Consider the following 19,299-nt stretch of genomic DNA (forward strand, 5'->3'; position numbering starts at 1 on the left):
AATTCAACATGAGATTTGCGTGGGAACACAGAGCCAAACCATATCAGGTACACATGGACATAGAGAGGGGAATAATAGACACCAGGGACTCCAAAAGCACAAAGAGTAGGAGAGGAGTGAGGATTGAAAAATTACCTATTGGATACAATGTTCACTACTTGGGTGATGGGTACACTAAAAGCCCAGACTTCACCACTACATAGTATATCCATGTAACAAAACTGCACACATACCCCTTGAGTATATAAAAAAGAAAAAAAAGATGTGTCAAGAATTCTTAGACAATTCTACTGAATGAGTTTTTTTCCTAACCACCTTTCATGTAACAATGCTCAAGTATTTCCAAGAGGGTGATGGACCACAGAAGAAGGTAAAATCAGGAGATTTATGACAGATTGGTGAGTTTGATGGATCCTAATCCACTCCTCTGGTACAATGTGTTTGTTAAAATCTGGTACACAGAAGACAGAAATTTATATGGCACTTGAGTAGTGTACAATGGTAGCCACTTTAACACTGTTGTTTATATTGCAATTCAATAATTTGTCTGCATCTTCTACACTTGAATGACTGCTAAGCCTGCTTGCTTTCCTGATCTATCATAATTATTTTTTAAATATGTGCAAAAATACATACACATATCTTTTCCTTTTTGAGTTAGGGTTTCCAGACTCCAGAAATTTTGTAAGAGTCAACACATTTCCAATTTTTTATTCACTGCAATTTTAGCAAGCATACCTTCCCTATTTTCATTAATATCATTGATTAAACTATTAAATAGAACTAGGTCAGGTATAGAACCCTGTAGCAAGCCAGTGAAAACAGCTCTCTCAAACTTCAAGTCAATACTGAGTTGACCCAGGATTTCACCTTCAGAAGCAACCATGATCCAGGATGCAGTCACTCAATATATATGGACGCTTGAGGTCAAATGATGTACTATCGAATAGATTCCAAAGCTTCTTGACATCATTTGACCTCAAAAAGCCTTAGAATCTATTAGAGGAGATCAGTTAATACATGATGCATTAAAAAATAGTACCAATATTCTATGAGCCGAAAACTAGTGTGGTTTTTTTTCTTTTTTTAAAAAAAGGTATTTATTTCTCCAAGGCAAAAGTCTAAAAATCATTATGGAAACCATTATTGATAAAGGTCAGAAAGGATAATGACACCTAAAATTAATGAAAAGGTATGGCTCTGTCCTGATTTCTCTGGTAGCTGTCAATTTTTATTTAAAAATCTCTACTATGAAATGCAGAAAATTATGGCAATCATAACAATGGAGTGTGCCTCTTCTAGTCCAAGGTGAGGCCTCCAATTATGCACTAAGATACCATTTTCTCCTAACTCTGGGACATGGCAGTACCAATGATCTCATTTTTCTTTTGCATCATCAACCTCTCTCTCTGTACAGGTTGTTCAACTCAAAATACATGCTGCAAATATTTTCTCTTATTGCATCATCAACCTCTCCCTCTGTACAGGTTGTTCATCTCAAAATACATGTTGCAAATATTTTCTCTTATTTTCTTTATATTGCTATAAGGAACTTATGATTGAAGCAATCCAATTAATATACAAACATAAAAACATGGTGAGAGTCTTTTAGTGGTAAAAGTTTCCATGTGAAATGGATTATTCTGTTATGAGATATAAGTTGTCATTGTCTAGAATAAATTTGAATGTATAGAATATTTTCTTGCCCAGAAGTAGCTGTAGATAAATCCTACTTTAAGAAAACATATGTAAATGAAGATTTATTTTGAACATGTAATTGAATAGCAATTTATAACATCATAAACTTTTCACACAAAACATTTTTAATGTTTACTACTGACTTCTTTTTCAACTTTCACTTTACATTCAGTGGGTACATGTGCAGGTTTGTTACCTGGGTAAATTACCTGATGCTGAGGGTTGGGATATGAATGATCCCACCACTCAGGTACTGAGCATAGTACCCAACAGTTTTTCAACCCTTGCTCCCCTCCCTCCTTTCCCCCTCTAGTAGTCCCCAGTGTCTATTGTTGCCATCTTTATGTCCATGAGTACAGCATGTTTAGCTCCCACTTGTAAGTGAGAACACGGACTTTTCACAAAATCTAAAGTCAGAAGGAAAACTTACCTAGTAGTTTCAAACAAAAGATAAATTATTATGGCTTAAAAAAAGTAACAAATATCTGATTTACTTAATAACTATTCTCTATATAAAAGATTCGTAATGGTCCTTTTTTAAAATGTAGGCTACCCTTGTACCCTTAAATGATAAAATATTTAGCAAAACCACTGATGTATATCTGAGAATGGTAATGTGAAATAGATAATAACTGGAAATTTTTATCCACAAATTCAGTTGCCACCAACTATTCTTCAAATCAATCTGGGTTTTGTTTTGTTTTTTTGTTTCTAAGAGAGGGGGATCTTGCTGTGTTGCCTAGGGTGGCCTTGAATTTCTGGGCTCAAGGTATCCTCCCACTTCAGCCTCCCTAGTGGGACTATAAATCATTCTTTTCACACATTTACATTCCCACAATGGATTGAATACATTCTGATTATAAAAATAATATATATTTATCATAAAAAATGTAACATGGAAAAGTACAAGAAAAAATAATTCATAATTTTACTTCCAGATATAATCACTTTTAAGATTTGGTGCATGTCCATCCAATCAATTTCCCAATTTTTACATAGCAACAAAAAACTGAATGTACAATTTTGTCTCCTGAATATTTACTAAAGTTTAAATCATAAATATTTTCTTATGCCATTAAGCATTTTATTTAAACTTCCTTTTAATAAATATATATTAGATCATTGTATGAATGAACTTTATGTAGGTAGTTATATTAATTTTGGACATTTCTACCTTTCATATTTTTGCTATAATAATGTACGGCAACGAACATCATGACCCTCACTTTTTATCATTTTCTTGGGATTAATTTCTGAATCAAAAGACATGAACATTTTCAGATTTTTGAGGCAGTGGACTCAAGAACACAGGTACAGTATAGACCAGGGGTAAGGCAACTTATTGAAAAGAGAGGAATTAAGTAAAAGTCTATATGCTAAGAGATGGGGCCTCCATCATTCACCCTCTTAACCCACTTGGCAGCCAGAAAGACATCCCTGATTGGAGAAATGGACCCAAGAGAAAAGATCTGCAGATAATGACATTTAGAGGTCCTACAGTGAGTAGCCAAGTCCCAGCTAATTACCCTAAAGTTTAAAATTAATCTATTACCATTTATCATTAATCTATAACCTATGGTAGCTCACATTTTTAACTACTATGCTCCAGTTTCTCCATTTATTCTCCTTCAGTGGTTCCCCTTACCATTCCGGCCGGTTCTGACTTAGGGACAGTCTAGAGTAAGAAGTCACACACGCGTGACTTTTCCCACGAGGGAAAAACCACCAAGCTAATTTTGTCTTCTCTTGGCCACAGGCCACAGAATAGTTCACTGAAATACCTAATGCCCTAGAGTAGAGACTGTCTCCTGGGGTCAAGTATATTTTAAAGCAAATAAATCCCCAAAAAAGAGAACAGAGCCACACTAGACAAGTCAGAGTCCACCTTTTATTCACTCTTGTACCTCCAAGGACTAGAACTTGGCCTGGCACATAGCAAGTGATAATACACATTTGCATGGACGGATGAATGTATATGGCTTCTTTAGGCTGAATTTAAACTCCCACCAAGAACAGACAACTACCTTGCCTCTCTTCCCCACTCATTTTCGGGTCTTCCACATAGCAGCCAGAGCCTCAGAGACCCTTGAGAGTTTCCTCCACTCCTCCCTCGTTTGTGGCCCTGGAAGCTGCAGGTGGTAGTTTCCTTCGCTGGGGGCGGCGCCTGGACGCCGGTGTCCCCGGCCGAGGCGGCCTCGCTGTCCTGGAAGGGAGGGTGAAGAGCTGCATCCCGCACTAGGCGGCGAAAGAGCGCAGCGCCAGGCGGCGGGGTCCGGAGGCGCTCGACGGCTCGCCCCCAGCGCGGGAGACGGGCTGTGTAGTTGGGCCAGAGGAAGAGACCGGGAAACCCAGACGTGGAAGAGGGGGTAGTCTGGACTTCGCGAGCCCTGGTGGGGGTGGCGGCCCACAGAGGCCCACCTGCCCCGGGCCCCCGCAGCGAGGAGTGGCCGCGCCGCCCGCCAGTGAGCCGGGCTCCGAGACCGGCGGGGGAGCGCGCGGGCGAAGGAGGGGCCGCCGTCGCTAACACCGCCGCCTTCAGCCCTTGGCTTCCGCGCGTCGGAGGCTGGCAATTCCACGTTCCCCGCGGCGGCCGGAGCCGTGCGGGGGCCGGGCGGCTCGGCGGGCGCCGGGGCTGGCACCTAGGTGACCTGTCGTCCGCCCCTGCAGCGAGTCTCCAGTGGGCATGTTTCAGGTGGGCAGGTCCAGCATCCCCAAACCTGCCCCCCGCAGCCTAGAGGACCTGGACTCAGTGCAGCGTGTCCTGTTACACAGGTCAGTGCAGGGCCCCGGGGCGCGGGGCGAGACCGCCCTCTTGCCCCGGGGATGTGGGCGAGGGAGGGGCCGCTTTTCTTTCTGGGGTCTTTCTGGAAGCATCTGACTTGGGATTCGCCTTAGTGCGGCGCTGGCCGCGAAGGGCCGTTAGGACCTGCACCCCACCCTTTCCAGAGTCGGGTGCCAGCGATCCACCCTGTCCCGCTGCCGAGACTGGCCCCGCGCGGGTCCCGGTCACCCATCTCCTCCGGAAAACGCTACCTTAGGAAGAAGAGAAAGATTAAGCGAAGCTGTCCCTTAACACCTCCAGGCTTCTTCCAGGAAGCTAAGAGTTTTGTTTGAACTTTAGTTGTGACTGGAATGGAAAAGAGCTGCTTTTTTAACAAATCTAATTCTACCCCACCCCCCTCCCACACACGCGCGCGCATGCGCTCGCGCCCACACACCAACAACTACACAAAAGAAATTTAAGAGTTTCTCTCGGAAGAATGAGAACCCCAACTTTCCGTAAGCTACTAGGGCATTAATTTTAACCGCTGGTACTTTCGTCCAACCTTATCCTTTATGCAAAATCGACTAACAAATATTAAATCCCATGGTTACAGTGATGGGTGTATAGAAGAGAAAGAAATAGTCCACATGAAGAGCAAATTGTCTTTCAATTTTAAGAAAGGATGGATGAAATACCAGGCAGTTAATGCTGCTTTAGTTCTAGGAAGGCCTGGCCTTCATAAGACGTTGTAGGGAAAAAAAAAAAACAAAAAACAAAAAAACAAAAAAAAACTCTTATAAATATATCTAAAGTGTCTCTTGAATACATTTGTGGCGAGAAAGAGTAAGTGGCGCTTAGTAAATATCTGTCAGAGGGAGGTTTATGTGAGCCCTCTCATCTGTAAACGTTTCAAGTGGCCCTTTTAAGTCTTTGTACAAAACCATATGAGCTGTAGAAATCCTGTTCTATTGGAAGTGTGAGTAAAAAAGAAAGACAGTGTGCAAGGGAGAAATCGGGTGTCTGCGATTTCAGAGCTCTCTTCTGAAACCTGCAATTTTCTGCAGCTGGTTTCCCCCAACCCCCAAAGAGCCCCTGCCATACAAAATAAAATATTATTAAACGAGCAGTGAAAAGGGTATTCTGTTAAATTCCCAAAAACAATTCCCGCTGCATTTGATAAAATTATAGTCCAGGAATAAATCCCAAGAAGCATTAACTAAAAACTCATTCACAGCATGACTTTGTTGTAAAGCTGGGAGAGGTGCTGATTTTAAAAGCTTAAGACCTTGCTGCAACAGAATTTCTTCATATTTCTCATGTTTTAAATGTAGAGTGCCAAAAAATTTCAAACTGATTAACACTTTAGGAGTTCAGATCCAAAGCACAAACCCGTCCGAATAAACCAGGCAAAAGAATATGTTTAAGCTATAGTCATGAAGACTGAGATGATTATTTCGGAAGTAGTGGAATATTTCTAGAATAACCTGCTCAGTATTAGAATGAAAAGCTACTTTATCTGAATTACAAATAACTGCTCCCAAATGCTAGAGGAACCAATGGAATCTGGAACTATAAATGTGTTTGTCAGTATCATGGCTAACAGTGCTTTCTTTTCAACATTATACGAAAATCTTTTTGCTACTGCAATAAATTACTCTTATTAGTGGTTATGTATTAATGTTTTCAAACATACATTAAAAAAAACTTCGACATCTGTAGAGGTTTCTCTTTCATTTAATGAAGCTGTATTTCACACAAGTTCACATCTAATCAAATGTCTTTTGCTTGTATATATAGATTTGTTTAGGCACAATATTATAGAAATTAGCGAGATCTGACAACCCTTAAATCATACTCGTACTTATCATTCATAGTTCTCATGAACCATATCAATGCATGGCCTTTTTTAAAAGTATTAATATTACAAAACTTTTATTTTTTCCTTTAAAACATCCATTGTAAATTATATACAAAATTTTGGCAATTGCATTAAAGTGACTAGTAGGCGTGTTATTAAGAGAAAATAACATACTATTCTATTTTATTTTAACGTCTTTCTTTAAAGGGTAATCTTGTGAGTGTGTACTTTTTTAAATTACTTGTATATTTTCCATTGCAAATATGGTTTTTAAAATGTAGAGCATTAAATTGCTGTGCTTTTGAAAAAGATACTTCAGCCAACCCAAAATTAAAGCGAAGTTGCAAACTTTTCTCTGCATGAGGTGCTAACATCAAAATGTCAATACTAAAATAAAAATAGCTCAGCAAAATAAATTTAGCTATTCTGCTTTTTGAAAAAAGTTACACATAAGTTGTCTGAGTCAAGGAAAAGCATCAGTATTGCATTTTTCAGTTACTTTTACTTACGTTATTTTTGTGTCATCTTGATTAGAAGAAATAACCAAACAATCCTCTTAATAGTATTTTGCAAATTTTTTTTTAAAAACACACATGCACAATACTATTGCAAATTAATCATTTCCTTGAAGTCCTAATTCTTCTGTTGCACAGTAGTTGTGTGACTTGGCAAGATTTTTCACTTATTTGTATTTTCCCCTGTTCTTTCTTTAATATTAAGGGATAATACCCACCTCACAAGGTGTTGGTGTGAATTTCTGATGATATGGAAGTGCTTTATAAAACTAAAGTTCTGTCAAATATAAGGGATTATGTTAACAACTGTTCTATAATAAAAAACTAAAACAAAACACAAAAGGATAGCTATTCCTAAAGATTCTGAGAAGATTCAGCCAAGTGACTTTGCCCAAGGCCTAATAGCTAATGAATGGTGCTGGTCCAGGCTAGCGTGCTGGCTTTTTGACCCCTAAGCCAGTGGAGAAAGTGAACTAGAGGTGATTCTCAAAATTTTCGACGACCCAAATTTCATACTCTTACCAAAGGCGAAAATATGCAAATTCAAAATACTGCAACTATCCAGAATTCTCAGGGGGTATGCCCAATTAAGTAATATTCCTGTTAGTAAAAGAGTATGTAATATCTTTTTAAGTTCTAAAAATAAAAACTAAAATGAATAATTAAAAAACCAAAAGCTTTTGAAAATATAATATAAAGTACACACTGCTCTGTTTCTTAAGGTATAAGGCGTTAGATTTCAAGGGTTATCTCATTTGATTTTCAGCAACCCTATATAGTAGGCAGAGATTATTATTGCTGCCTTCAGATGAGGAAACTGACTTCGTCCACTTCCACTTGGTTACTGGTGCCAAAATCAGGATGAGAACTTGGATCCCCTGACTGGAGAATGCATGGCACTTACAGATTATCAAGTATTTTTTCCAGTTGATGTCAAATTATTGTAGGATTCAACAATGCTGTTAATTTTTTTTTTTTTTTTTTTAGGTGCTACTTAGGGCATTTGGCAGTCATTTATAAACTATGATTTTTTGGTAATTCTCATGTCTGCCTTTTGTTTTTTACTTTCCTCTTCATCAGCAGATTGTCGGCCATCAACAATTTCCAGGGTTGTTGCATTCCTATTTTAAGGGAGCCGCCTTTCTTTCTGATTGGCAGCTGTTTATCTATAGTGGTAGAACAACTTGCCAAATTTATTATAATTTGTAAATGAAGATATAAAATGAAAAGAAACAGGAGTAAATGAATTGGGTTTTGGGCTTGAGCTTTGTGCCATCTATTTTAGTCTCACTTGTGCTTCTGGATTCTCATCTGTATTCCATTACTATCGAAATGTGGAATATATGATCTTATTGGAGGTAAGTTCCATGCATTTTAACAAGTAATTCAACTTTTATAGAGGGAAATGAGAATTTTATATCACAATGCAGTTCTGTACATTTAGGATTGCTGAAATGTTATTTTGATATATAAACTCTGAAATTTGAAATCTACATAATAAAGTCTCACTTTCTAAAATGCTCTTTTATTGGTCTACCAAGTTATTTATTCATATTTTTAAAACAATTATGGCTGTCATTATTACCACATAGTTCATAAAGTATAATTATTTCTGTGTTCACAATTAAGGCAATATTAGTTTCTAACAAACTCTTACATAATTTTTACCTTGTAGTTTAAGTTTTTTTAATGAATATGACCTCATGTGGCCCTATTTTCATTTACTTCTCATTGCTAGCTTCTATTACTACTAGAGAAAGAGCTCCTGAACCTGCTAATGAAACTAAATATTTAATTATGTCCTTATCTGGTGTATTTTATGTTAGAATTGTATTGTTTGCCTAATCGAGATGGTAATCTATGGAAATAAGGATGTCATGTCTCATATGCATTAAATTAAACATATTTGGGCTTCAGAAGATGGCTGGTCATTTTGTAGTGGAAAAGGGAAAATGAAAATATACCCCAGTCTAAATCTCTTAAATCTTCTTGCAATTGCTAATTATGAAACAGACAGAATATTCTTATAAAAGCCCTGAAAATGACATCCTATTCCTTTCCTTTCTTCATCCTTTTGAAAATATCTAAGCTTATTAAATATTAGTAAGGTTAGCAGAAATATGATATGTAAATTTAGAAATATGTCTAATTGATACTACAACCTGAAAATTAAAATAAGGATAAAAATGATTGATATTATTTCTTCTTTGATGAAAGATCAAGCAAGGTGGTAAATTTTGTTGTTGCTCACTTTTATCCATTTAACTAACACATGTAAGTAAATTAGACAAGGGAGTTAACATAACTCAGGGATATAGCTAACGTCCTAGCAGGTATACTTTCATGTGGCATTTTTTGCTCCAGTTCAACCTTGTGACAGGTAAAAGACTGAAGAGAGGAAAAAAAAAAAAAAAAAAGACCCAGTCAGGTTCTCCAGGAGATTGTCATTTGGTGGCAATGATAGAGGTATTCCTATTTAATTTAGATATAAGACAGACTGATATTAGTTGTAACCTAATTTTATGGGATAGATTATGAGGAAAGAGTAGAAAAAGGAATTCTTGCTGAGGTAGGAGATGTGTCTGGGAGGGCTTTTGGGAAAAGGTGCTATTTGAATTGGATCTTGAAGAAAGATGTAGTATTTCAACAAATGAATTTTGGGTAAGTATCATTCCACAGTAAGAAAACTGTGTGAGTAAATGAGATAAAATAGCTGTTTTATTGACGCTTTATGTGCTAGGTATTTTACATGCATTAACTCGTTAGATTCCAAACAGTCCTGTGAAGTAAGTACCATTATCTGAACTTACATATAAGGAAAGTGAAGCTTGTGGAGATCATTTGCTCAAGGTTATGTGGTTGATGGATTCTACAACAGGGAGAGAGGTCTGTCGGCCAGGCTCAAATTCAGGAGGTGGAAGTGGGTTCCGGCCTATTCAGGGAATGACCAATGGGCTCATATGCATGAAGCACAGAACTGAGGGAAAGTTTAGGGCAGTTTCCCAAGTTTGCTGAATCACTGGGGGCACTTGTTTAAAATAGAGATTTCCAGGCCCCTCCCCTGGAGATTCTGATCCTGTCGATGTGTAGCAGGGCCTCAAAATCTGTGTAACAAGCTCCAGTTGATTCTTTTGAATAGGCAAGTTGATGAGCTTGATTAACTTAAGATGTAACATGGAATAAAGCATTTAATTCTGAATTGGTGTTCAATTGTGTGTAGAATTAGAGAAAAAATTTTAAAAGAAGCTACACAGTTTGAACTTTGTTCTCTATTTAAGGAGGTACCATGCAAGGTTTATGACGCAGGGTATGAAACTATTAGATGCTTACAAAAAAAATGGATGAAAAATTTGTAGGAAGAAAATGTGATATTTTGCTAAAATTTGTAAATGTCCTTTTTTAATTTCTTATTTTATTTTTTACTTCCAATAAATTGCTTTTAAAACAAGAAAGGTTAACTTATTAAAGAGGTACCTAAAGCACTTTTTATTTTGAAATGGAATCTTAAATCATACCTAATGTTTAAGATTATGGTGAAAGTAAGCATGTATATTTTACCATGAAACTCAAAATAATGAGTATAGTGACTCCAGCTTTTTAAAATAATATTGTTCTCTGATTTTAAAAGTAATACATTTTTTGTTGGATCTCAATGCTAATGGAAATATTTGTTTCCCTTCCTTCCTGTCTCCACTTTCTTCAAACTTCTGACCCCATTACTTCCTCCATCACTTTCAGCTGGCAAGGTTGCAGCCTACTTACCAGACAATAAACACTGTCACATGGAGACTGCCTCAGCTTCCTGCCTGAAACTGGCAAGTCACCATCCACACCAGCACCCTTCTTTGGCTCTTCCCTCTAGTTTTAGGGAAGAGGTGTCCAGGGAGGTCATAACTCTCCTTCTGTGTCTTGTATGCTATCGCCTCCTACCACCTCAAGGACCTCTTGTTACCAGAAAGGGGTCCCAGTCCAGACCTCAAGAGAGAGCGAATTCTTGGACCTTACCCAAGAAAGAATTCAGGGCAAGTTCACAGAATAAATTGAACGCAAGTTTATTAAGAAAGTAAAGGAAAAAAAAAGGGCAACTCCGTAGGCAGAGCAGGGGCATGGGCTGCTTGACTGAGTATACTTATATGTTATTTCTTGATTATATGCTAAACAAGGGGTGGATTATTCATGAGTTTTCTGGGAAAGGGGTGGGCAATACCCAGAACTGAGTGTTCTTCCCTTTTTTAGAATATATAAGGTAACTTCCTGACATTGCCATGGCATTTGTAAACTGTCATGGTGCTGATGGGAGTGTCTTTTAGCAACTAATGCTCATTATACTCACTGTTCACTGTATGCTAATTATGATTGGCATCTAGTGAGCAGTGAGGATGACCAGAGGTCACTTTCGTAGCCATCTTGGTTTTGGTAAGTTTTGGCTGGCTTCTTTACCGCATCCTGTTTTATCAGCAAGGTCTTTGTGACCTGTATCTTGTGCCGACCTCCTATCTTATCCTGTGACTAAGAATGCCTAACCTCCTGGGTATGCAGCCCAATAGGTCTCAGCCTTATTTTGTCCAGCCCCTATTCAAGATGGAGTCGCTGTGGTTCAAATGCCTCTGACACTCCTTTTGCCCATTACCCCTTTCCAAATTCCTCCTCCTGTTCTTCAACTTTAGTAACATACAGACCACTTTTAAGGAAAAGACTCTTGTGGATTTCCAGGGATGACTTAAGTTTTTTAATTATAATTTTAAATAAATGAGGTATAAACTGCTTTATAGCTCCTATATAAGGTGAAAACCATTTTATGAATTAATACAAATAAATTACAAAATTTAATAGCTGTTATAACACTATAAAAAGCACATTTAAAAATTAAATAAAACCATAAAACCTAGGAAATTCAAATGTACATAGTTTAATGTACATTTGTAGATGTACAAATTCAAATGTACATAGTTTAATGTATATTTTTACATGTAATGTACATAGTTAATGTAAATACAACTAAATTTCAGCTTAAAAGTATAAGCTGCATACTGCAGCTTATTTGGCTATGAGGGAGGTAAACTACACATTTAAGTTTAGTGCACTTGAAAAACAGCAAGTGCCTTTGCGCTGTTTCTTGAAAGCAGCAGATAAAGCTCCCATGTGAAAGACACCCTCCCTATACTAGAAAAATGTAACATTCTTATTCTCAAGGGCATAGAAGTGAAACCAAGAGAATTCTGTACAGACCTTGTTAAAATAACTTATCTTTTAAACTTCCCAATTTAATTTAGTTGCTTCTGCACAGCTACCTGTTCTTTGTCCAATCCAGTATATAAGTTAACTGACTCTAACTGCTTCTTTGGGTCTTTGTTTCTTTATGAGGGCTCCCCTGCCATGTAAAACTTGGATTCTAGAGCAGGGAGAGAGGTCTCTCTGCCAGGCTCAAATTTGCAAGGTGGGAGTGGGTTCCGGCCTATTCAGGGAATGGCCAGTTGGCCTGTGTGTATGAAGCACAGAACTGAGGGAAAATTTAGGGCAGTTCCCCAAGTTTGCTGAATCACTGGGGGCACTTGTTTAAAATAGAGATTTCCAGGCCCCTCCCTTGGAGATTCTGATCCTGTTGATGTGGAGCAGGGCCTCAAAATCTGTATAACAAGTTCCAGTTGCTTTTCTTTTGTTAATCTATTTTAGGTAAGTTTAATTCTCAGGCCCAGCTGGGACCCTAAGATGGAGGTAGAGTTTTTCTGCCCCTGCAACAGCTACAATCCAGGTTCCTTTGAGTTCTCCATGCATATACCCCTACCAGCCATGTGATGACTCATCTCCCATTATTCTTTCTCTGTTGGAACCATGCCATGATAACAATATAAATTAATACTTCCTCTAAGAAATCTGTCGTGGCCCCACATATACTATTTTGGTTTTTTCTGGGTATTCCATTAGAACCTTGTATTTATTGTAATACTTATCACCGTGTTATAATTGCCCATTAGAGAATCCCCAGCATCCAGCCTTTGAGATCATAAAATAACATTATATCCTTTTTCTACATGCTGCAACATGAACATTTCCTTCATGCTTTACTCTTTGAACACATTCTAGTTAAAATCATAATGATATTTATATATATTTAACTTTTTCCCCATTATTTGACATTTTAAGATTGCTTTCAGCTTTTCACTTTTGCAAATTTTATAAATTTGCATTCTTTCTCAGAGTAGATCTCTAATAGTTGAATTACTGGATTCTGAGGGAGGAAATTTCATGTAATGGTTATTGACTTAGGTTCATTCCTTGGTTGGCTTTGTTGACTGCTAGCCATGTAACCATTAGTAAGATGCGTAACTTCTCTAAAGCTTAGTTTCCTTATTTTAATATAGAGAAAATATTTACTTCATAGTATGTGAATGCTCAGCATTGTATATGAAAAAAGTAACCAGAGCCAAGGCTGACTCTCAGTCAGTGCCAGCTGTTATTTTTGTACTTAAAAAATACTTGATGTAGGTATTCATAAATGACAGGTAGATTTTACCTGTTTACACTTCCAACTTTAGTAATGAGAACACTTAATTAGATTATACAATTTTGAGTTAGAAAATGAACATGAAGTTGATTCCACAGGATTGCCACTCATTTGTGGCACTCTACAATACCCACTTGGGATAATGTTTGCAATTGCGAAACAATATGAAACCCATAAAACTATAGAGCGTGTTCATATTAACATCTAGATCGCATTGCTTAAAAGTGTCCATTACTTGCACGGATGAGGCCCTAAGGAACGGTAAAAGTGCAGTTTCCTTCGAGGGGAAGGCTGACCGACAGCTGTTAGGTATTAGAAACACAGGACAAAGACCAAACTGGATATCTAGCACTGGAAGAAAAAGGGAAAAAACCCAGTGGATCTCCGCCTGTTTTAACAAGTTATGCTGCTCTAAGGAAGAGCGTTCCGGGGAGCTTAAGCGGTGAAACTTCACCTATTTCTATCCTTCCAACTGAGAAGCCCTCCTCGAAGTTTCAGCTCATTGGCTGCTGCTTTCTGTCCTCCTTGTTTCTTCTGGGAAGCTTCTCCGTCTCCCTGGCAACCCGAACTGCCACCAATTGCAGCTAAGAATTGGTGGTCACATGGCCTCTGCCCCCTCCATGCAGAGGCAACATGGCGGCCTTAGCAAGCTGTAGCTGCGAGATTTGAATTACTTCACTTGTAGCTGTTGCATGCCTGACAATGGCCTCTGTGGCTTTGTACGATTCGCGTCCGAGCTCAGACGAGCTCCCTGGGGACCCCTCTTCACAAGAAGAAGATGAGGACTGTGATTTTGAAGATCGAGTCAGCGACTCGGGTTCATATTCCTCAGCGAGTAGCGATTATGAGTAAGGTTTTCAAAGAGGGACAATTAAGCCCATCCCTTCAATCCAGAGAATATACACGTGGGCTGGGGGGACTGCAAGGGTGTTGGCGTGGTTGGAATCGAGTATTTGGGGTTCTATAATAAGTGGGATTTAATTGCACCACGTTCCGTTGTATGGTGGTGTGAGCAGAAATAACGATGCCATTCTTTGCTACTGTAGGTTTTTTTTGTTTGTTTGTTTTTAAAATGATTCTTAGATGAGGAGAATCTCCTCTTTCTGGTCATGGGCTCTGTCTAGGCCATAGGAGGATATATCTGTAACAGTGTTCAAAAAACTCTTCGTTCCGATCGCAGTGTCTTCTTGCTTCTTTGGTGGGGTCTTTGTGGCTTAATCTCTTTAGTATTTGGAGTAGAGAGACACCCTACACGTTTTATAAGGCAGTTGTTAAATTTATGTAGATGTTTTCTGTTATGGAAATGAATAGCTATATAACAGAAGGAATGCCTACCCAGTCTCACCACCAAGGACAACCTCTCAGCACTTCTGGATATTTCTGCTGGATTTTCCTATGCATCTCCATGGTTTTCTTGTTTTCCATTTTACGTCATAATTTAATTTTAAAAAATACAGATACCTAAAGGTTTTCACTTTCTTAATAATGCCATGAAAAGGTTATTTTGTTTCACAGTACTCAGTGCTACTTCATTTTTTAAAAAAAAATCTATCCCTTGCCGCAATGGATTAAGAACTTTGGAAAAGTCAGTTAGCAGTAGCTTGAAGTGAATGACTGACTAATCGTGAAAAAGTTTTGATGCCAAAATGTCAACTAACCCAGTAACGGACAACCATACCTTGTCAGTTTTAGGATGATATTTTATGTGTATTTAGGAACAACAGTTACAAATAATTTATGTGTATGTAGGAGGAACAGTTATTTGGCAATTGTTTTTACCTATCAGTATGTAAAAGATTTTTATCATTGTCTTTAAAAGTATGGTGAAGAAACCTGCTTAATACGTTCTTGAAGACTTAAACAAATTTTTAAATATCATATTTTTTGTAATATGCTGTAGGCATTTAAAAAAATAATTTTAAAATTCATGATTATTACACAAGACTGCTGGAAGGAAATATGAATTACATAGAACCTTATTTGGTCTTGGTCTTGGTATGTGAAGCCATAGACAGTGTAAGACTCAAACTCTTGGTTTCTCACATTTTAGAGTCACATACTTTTAGCCCAGAGAGAATCTGTAATTCATGTATGGTTGCACAGCTGAATGTTGTCAGTGTGAGAATTCAAGATGCCTGATACCTAATGGGCCACCATGACTTCGATGGGATTAAAATAGTGAACTTTGTTTCCTAGGAAATGACCAATCTGCGGACCTTGTGATAGGAGAACTTGTCACTTAAAAGTATTTCATGATTCAAAATACATATATATGTGTTACATTTTTGTAAAAAATGATCATTAAGCTTTTCACATTTCAATAACCACGCCAAATGTTCTAGTGTCTTTATCCTCCTAATAATAAAAGTATAGCAAATCCCTACCATAAGATGTTTTGCTGGTCTGTGTTTCAAGTCCTACCAGGTTTCAAATTTTAAGTCTGTCCTTTCTTGATTTGTAGGACCTGAAGATTAATTTGCTGAACTTGCCAGAAAGGCTTATGTTCTGTTCTTCCCTTATCGTAGATGTTTACTTCCCTAAGCTGCAGTCATCATTATAAGCAGTGGCCTTCCCAACTTGTACAGAACTACTCTTTAATCAAAGGTACAGGAATGCCAACCTTAGTCTGTCTCATTAAAGCAAAGACATGAATTTCCTATTGCATTTCATGGACTACATGAAGCTTACTAAGGAAGTCGTACTGCATATTGATTCACATAAAGTATCCTAAATTTTCGAGGTTTTAGTTACCTGCATGTTCTGTGATTGTCAGTATGGAATTTAAAAGTTTATCATCTTTGAGATAAAATTACATTACGGTAAATTCTGGTAGAGTTATTTTAATAGGTTTGTTTTAGGTTTGTTAAAGAAGAGTTTATGGCCGGGCGCGGTGGCTCAAGCCTGTAATCCCAGCACTTTGGGAGGCCGAGGCGGGTGGATCATGAGGTCAGGAGATCGAGACCATCCTGGCTAACACGATGAAACCCCGTCTCTACTAAAAAATACAAAAAACTAGCCGGGCGAGGTGGCGGGCGCCTGTAGTCCCAGCTACTCCGGAGGCTGAGGCAGGAGAATGGCGTAAACCCGGGAGACGGAGCTTGCAGTGAGCTGAGATCCGGCCACTGCACTCCAGCCTGGGTGACAGAGCGAGACTCCGTCTCAAAAAAAAAAAAAAAAAAAGAAGAGTTTATATTGCTGCAGTATGTCTTAAGTTGGCACATGGGCATGTACCCTGGGAGGCTTCAGAGATAATACTGGTGGGTCGGTTGGGTTGAGGGAGCCATTAGCTAGTTTTAGTATTAAGATAACAGAAATCACACATTCATTTGCAACAATGCCAAGTTACCAGCTAATATGCCTAGTTCATGTTACACAGAGTTTGTCAATGTTATGACTTGGATTTTTAATTTTTCAAAGTGAATTTTTTGTTGTTGTTACGTCAGTTTTAAAACTGACTGATGGAGAGAAACAGGAATAATTTTAAATGAGATGTTAGTTGTTAAAGCTAAGGAACTTCTACCTAAAACACGAGGATTGACTGGAGAAGGGAGGTATGTCCTTTACATTTTTTTCTGGGACTTTAAAAATAGTGTCATTGAAGGACAACTAATATACAAAAAAACTGCACATATTTTAAATGTACAATTTGATGTTTTGACATGTGTACATCTGTCAAGAAAATGAACATATCCATCTTGCCTAAGAGTCTCCCCATGTACCTACTTAACGTCCATTTATGCCTCTCCTGATAACCATTTATCTGCTTTTTGTCACTCTATAGGAGTTTGTAGTTTCTAAAGTTTTATAAAGATGGAATTGTACAGTATGAATGTTCTTTTTTTGTCTGCCTTCTTTTACTCAGCATAGTTACTTTGAGATTCATCCATGTTGTTGCCCCTGTTAATAATTCATCTTTCTGCCAGGTATGGTGGCTCATACTTGTAATCCTGCTTTTAGGAGGCCAAAGCAGGAGCATTGCTTGACACCAGGAGTCAGAAACCAGCCTCGGAAACATAGTGAGATCCCCATCTCTAAAATAAAAAATAAAAAAATTAGCCAGGCATGATGGTACATGCCTGTAGTCCTACAACTTGGGAGGCTGAGGAGGGAGGATCACTTAAGCTCAGGAGTTTGAGGTTGCAGTGAGCTGCAATCACACTATTGCACCCCAGCCTGGGTGACAGCAAAATTTTGTCTGACGAAAAAAAGTGCTTTTTTTTTGTACAGTGAAGCCCTATCACCATTGTACACTAAAGACCTATTCTGAGCTGGACTCACACCTGTAATCACAGACTTTGGGAGGCTGAGGGCGGATCACCTGAGGTCACAAGTTCAAGACCAGCCTGGCCAATATGGTGAAACCCCATCTCTACTAAAAATACAAAAAGTTAGCCAGGCGTGGTGGTGTCTGCCTGTAATTCCAGCTACTCGGGAGGCTGAGGCAAGAGAATCACTTGAACCCAGAAGGTGGAGGTTGCAGTGAGCCGAGATCGCACCATTGCATTGCAGCCTGGGGGCAAAGTGAGACACCATCTCAAAAAAAAAAAAAAAAAATCTATTCTGTACAGCAAAGCCCTAACACAGAATATTTTGCTGGTCTATGATTTTTGTTCTGCCAGAGTTACATCATATCCCCAACTCAATGATGTGTAGAAATGCTGAAATTTCTCTCTTTCTTGAATTTTTAACATGGGACCATACTACTTGTGAAGAATAAAAATATTTCATTTCAGCTCATGATGCCATACTATTAACATCCAATTTAGGATAGTATTTTCTACTTTTTCTTCTGCTCTGAACACTGACTCCTTTTTACTTTTAATATAATATAGATTAAAAAGACACATGGTATATAACTAGGTTTATGATGAAAAATGGTAATACCCTGCTGTTATCTCTACTTCCAGCTTAGTGTGTGAAGAGAATTCATTGTCTTCCATTTCTTCTCTAGGCTACCCATCTCATTTACTGACATCATTATCTCCTTACTCTTGTTTTCAGATCTGATGTCTCCAGTACTGTTGACTTCCTTCTCTGGTTTTCTCTCTTCTCCATTCTCACAGGCACTGCCTTACTTAAAAGGCTTGCCTCTTGCCTCTTGCCTGTTTCCCATGCACCAGTGGAGTTGCCTCCTAATTAATCTGCATACCTCTGATTTATCCTGTTTCTGGTCTTTCTTCCATACCACTGCCAGTTTGCTTTCTAAAACACAGTTCTAAATCATTTTTCTACTCTACTCAAAAGTTTGGTGGCCTTCCAAATAAATTCTGGATTCCTTAGGATGATTTCTAAATGTTAGATCTGTCCCAAGTCTTTCCTATCTCATTTTTATTGATCTCCCTGTTCATTATTGAAAATGATTATCCACTCATTCTCAAACTGACCACTTGCTTTCAAACCTACACCTGTATGTACTTTGTTCTCTCTGTTTGGAATACTGTTTCTTCCTATCTCTACTTGTCAAAATCATTCAGGGTCCGACTTAAGTGCTACCTTCTTCTAGACTCTTTTCTGGTCTGTCTTAGACTATCTCTCCATCCTGTACTCTAGTCCTATAACAGTCTTTATTCCTGAGTGTTGGCACTTCCATTTCAGCCATTTGATTAGCTCTCTGTCCCATCTGACATCTTTAAAAGTACAGTAAAGTCCTATCACAAAATGTTTTGTTGCTGTATGACTTTTGTTCTGCCAGGGTTAGATTGTGTCACTAACTTAGTGATGCCTAGGAATGCCGCACTTAGCTGAGGGGGCAGGTGGTAGGAAATGTGACCCAGGGAATGAGGTCACTATTAGATGTGTTCCTGATGTAGAAATGTATTAACTACAGTGAATAAACAGTTACGCATTTATTGACTGATCCCTTTGCCTTCTTTGACATGCTTAACAGTTATTCTAATGTTGACTGGCAAGAAGAGCTTCAGCTCATCTGAGATTCCCTACCCCTAAGCTGCTATATCAT

At 38.3% G+C, this 19,299-nt stretch overlaps 1 protein-coding gene across 1 annotated transcript in view; it reads left to right on the plus strand.

The window, feature by feature from the left end:
* The first annotated feature begins 13,940 nt into the window (after positions 1 to 13,940).
* The window catches only part of INTU (inturned planar cell polarity protein), an 86,220-nt gene continuing 80,861 nt past the window's right edge, over positions 13,941 to 19,299 (plus strand). The window contains exon 1 of the mRNA XM_025385817.1: positions 13,941 to 14,188. Coding sequence (XP_025241602.1) covers positions 14,043 to 14,188 — 146 coding nt within the window. The 5' untranslated portion in view covers positions 13,941 to 14,042. The remainder of the gene's footprint in view (positions 14,189 to 19,299) is intronic.

Source organism: Theropithecus gelada, chromosome 5 (genome assembly GCF_003255815.1).
Source record: "Theropithecus gelada isolate Dixy chromosome 5, Tgel_1.0, whole genome shotgun sequence".
In the NCBI taxonomy this organism is placed as follows: Eukaryota; Metazoa; Chordata; class Mammalia; order Primates; family Cercopithecidae; genus Theropithecus; species Theropithecus gelada.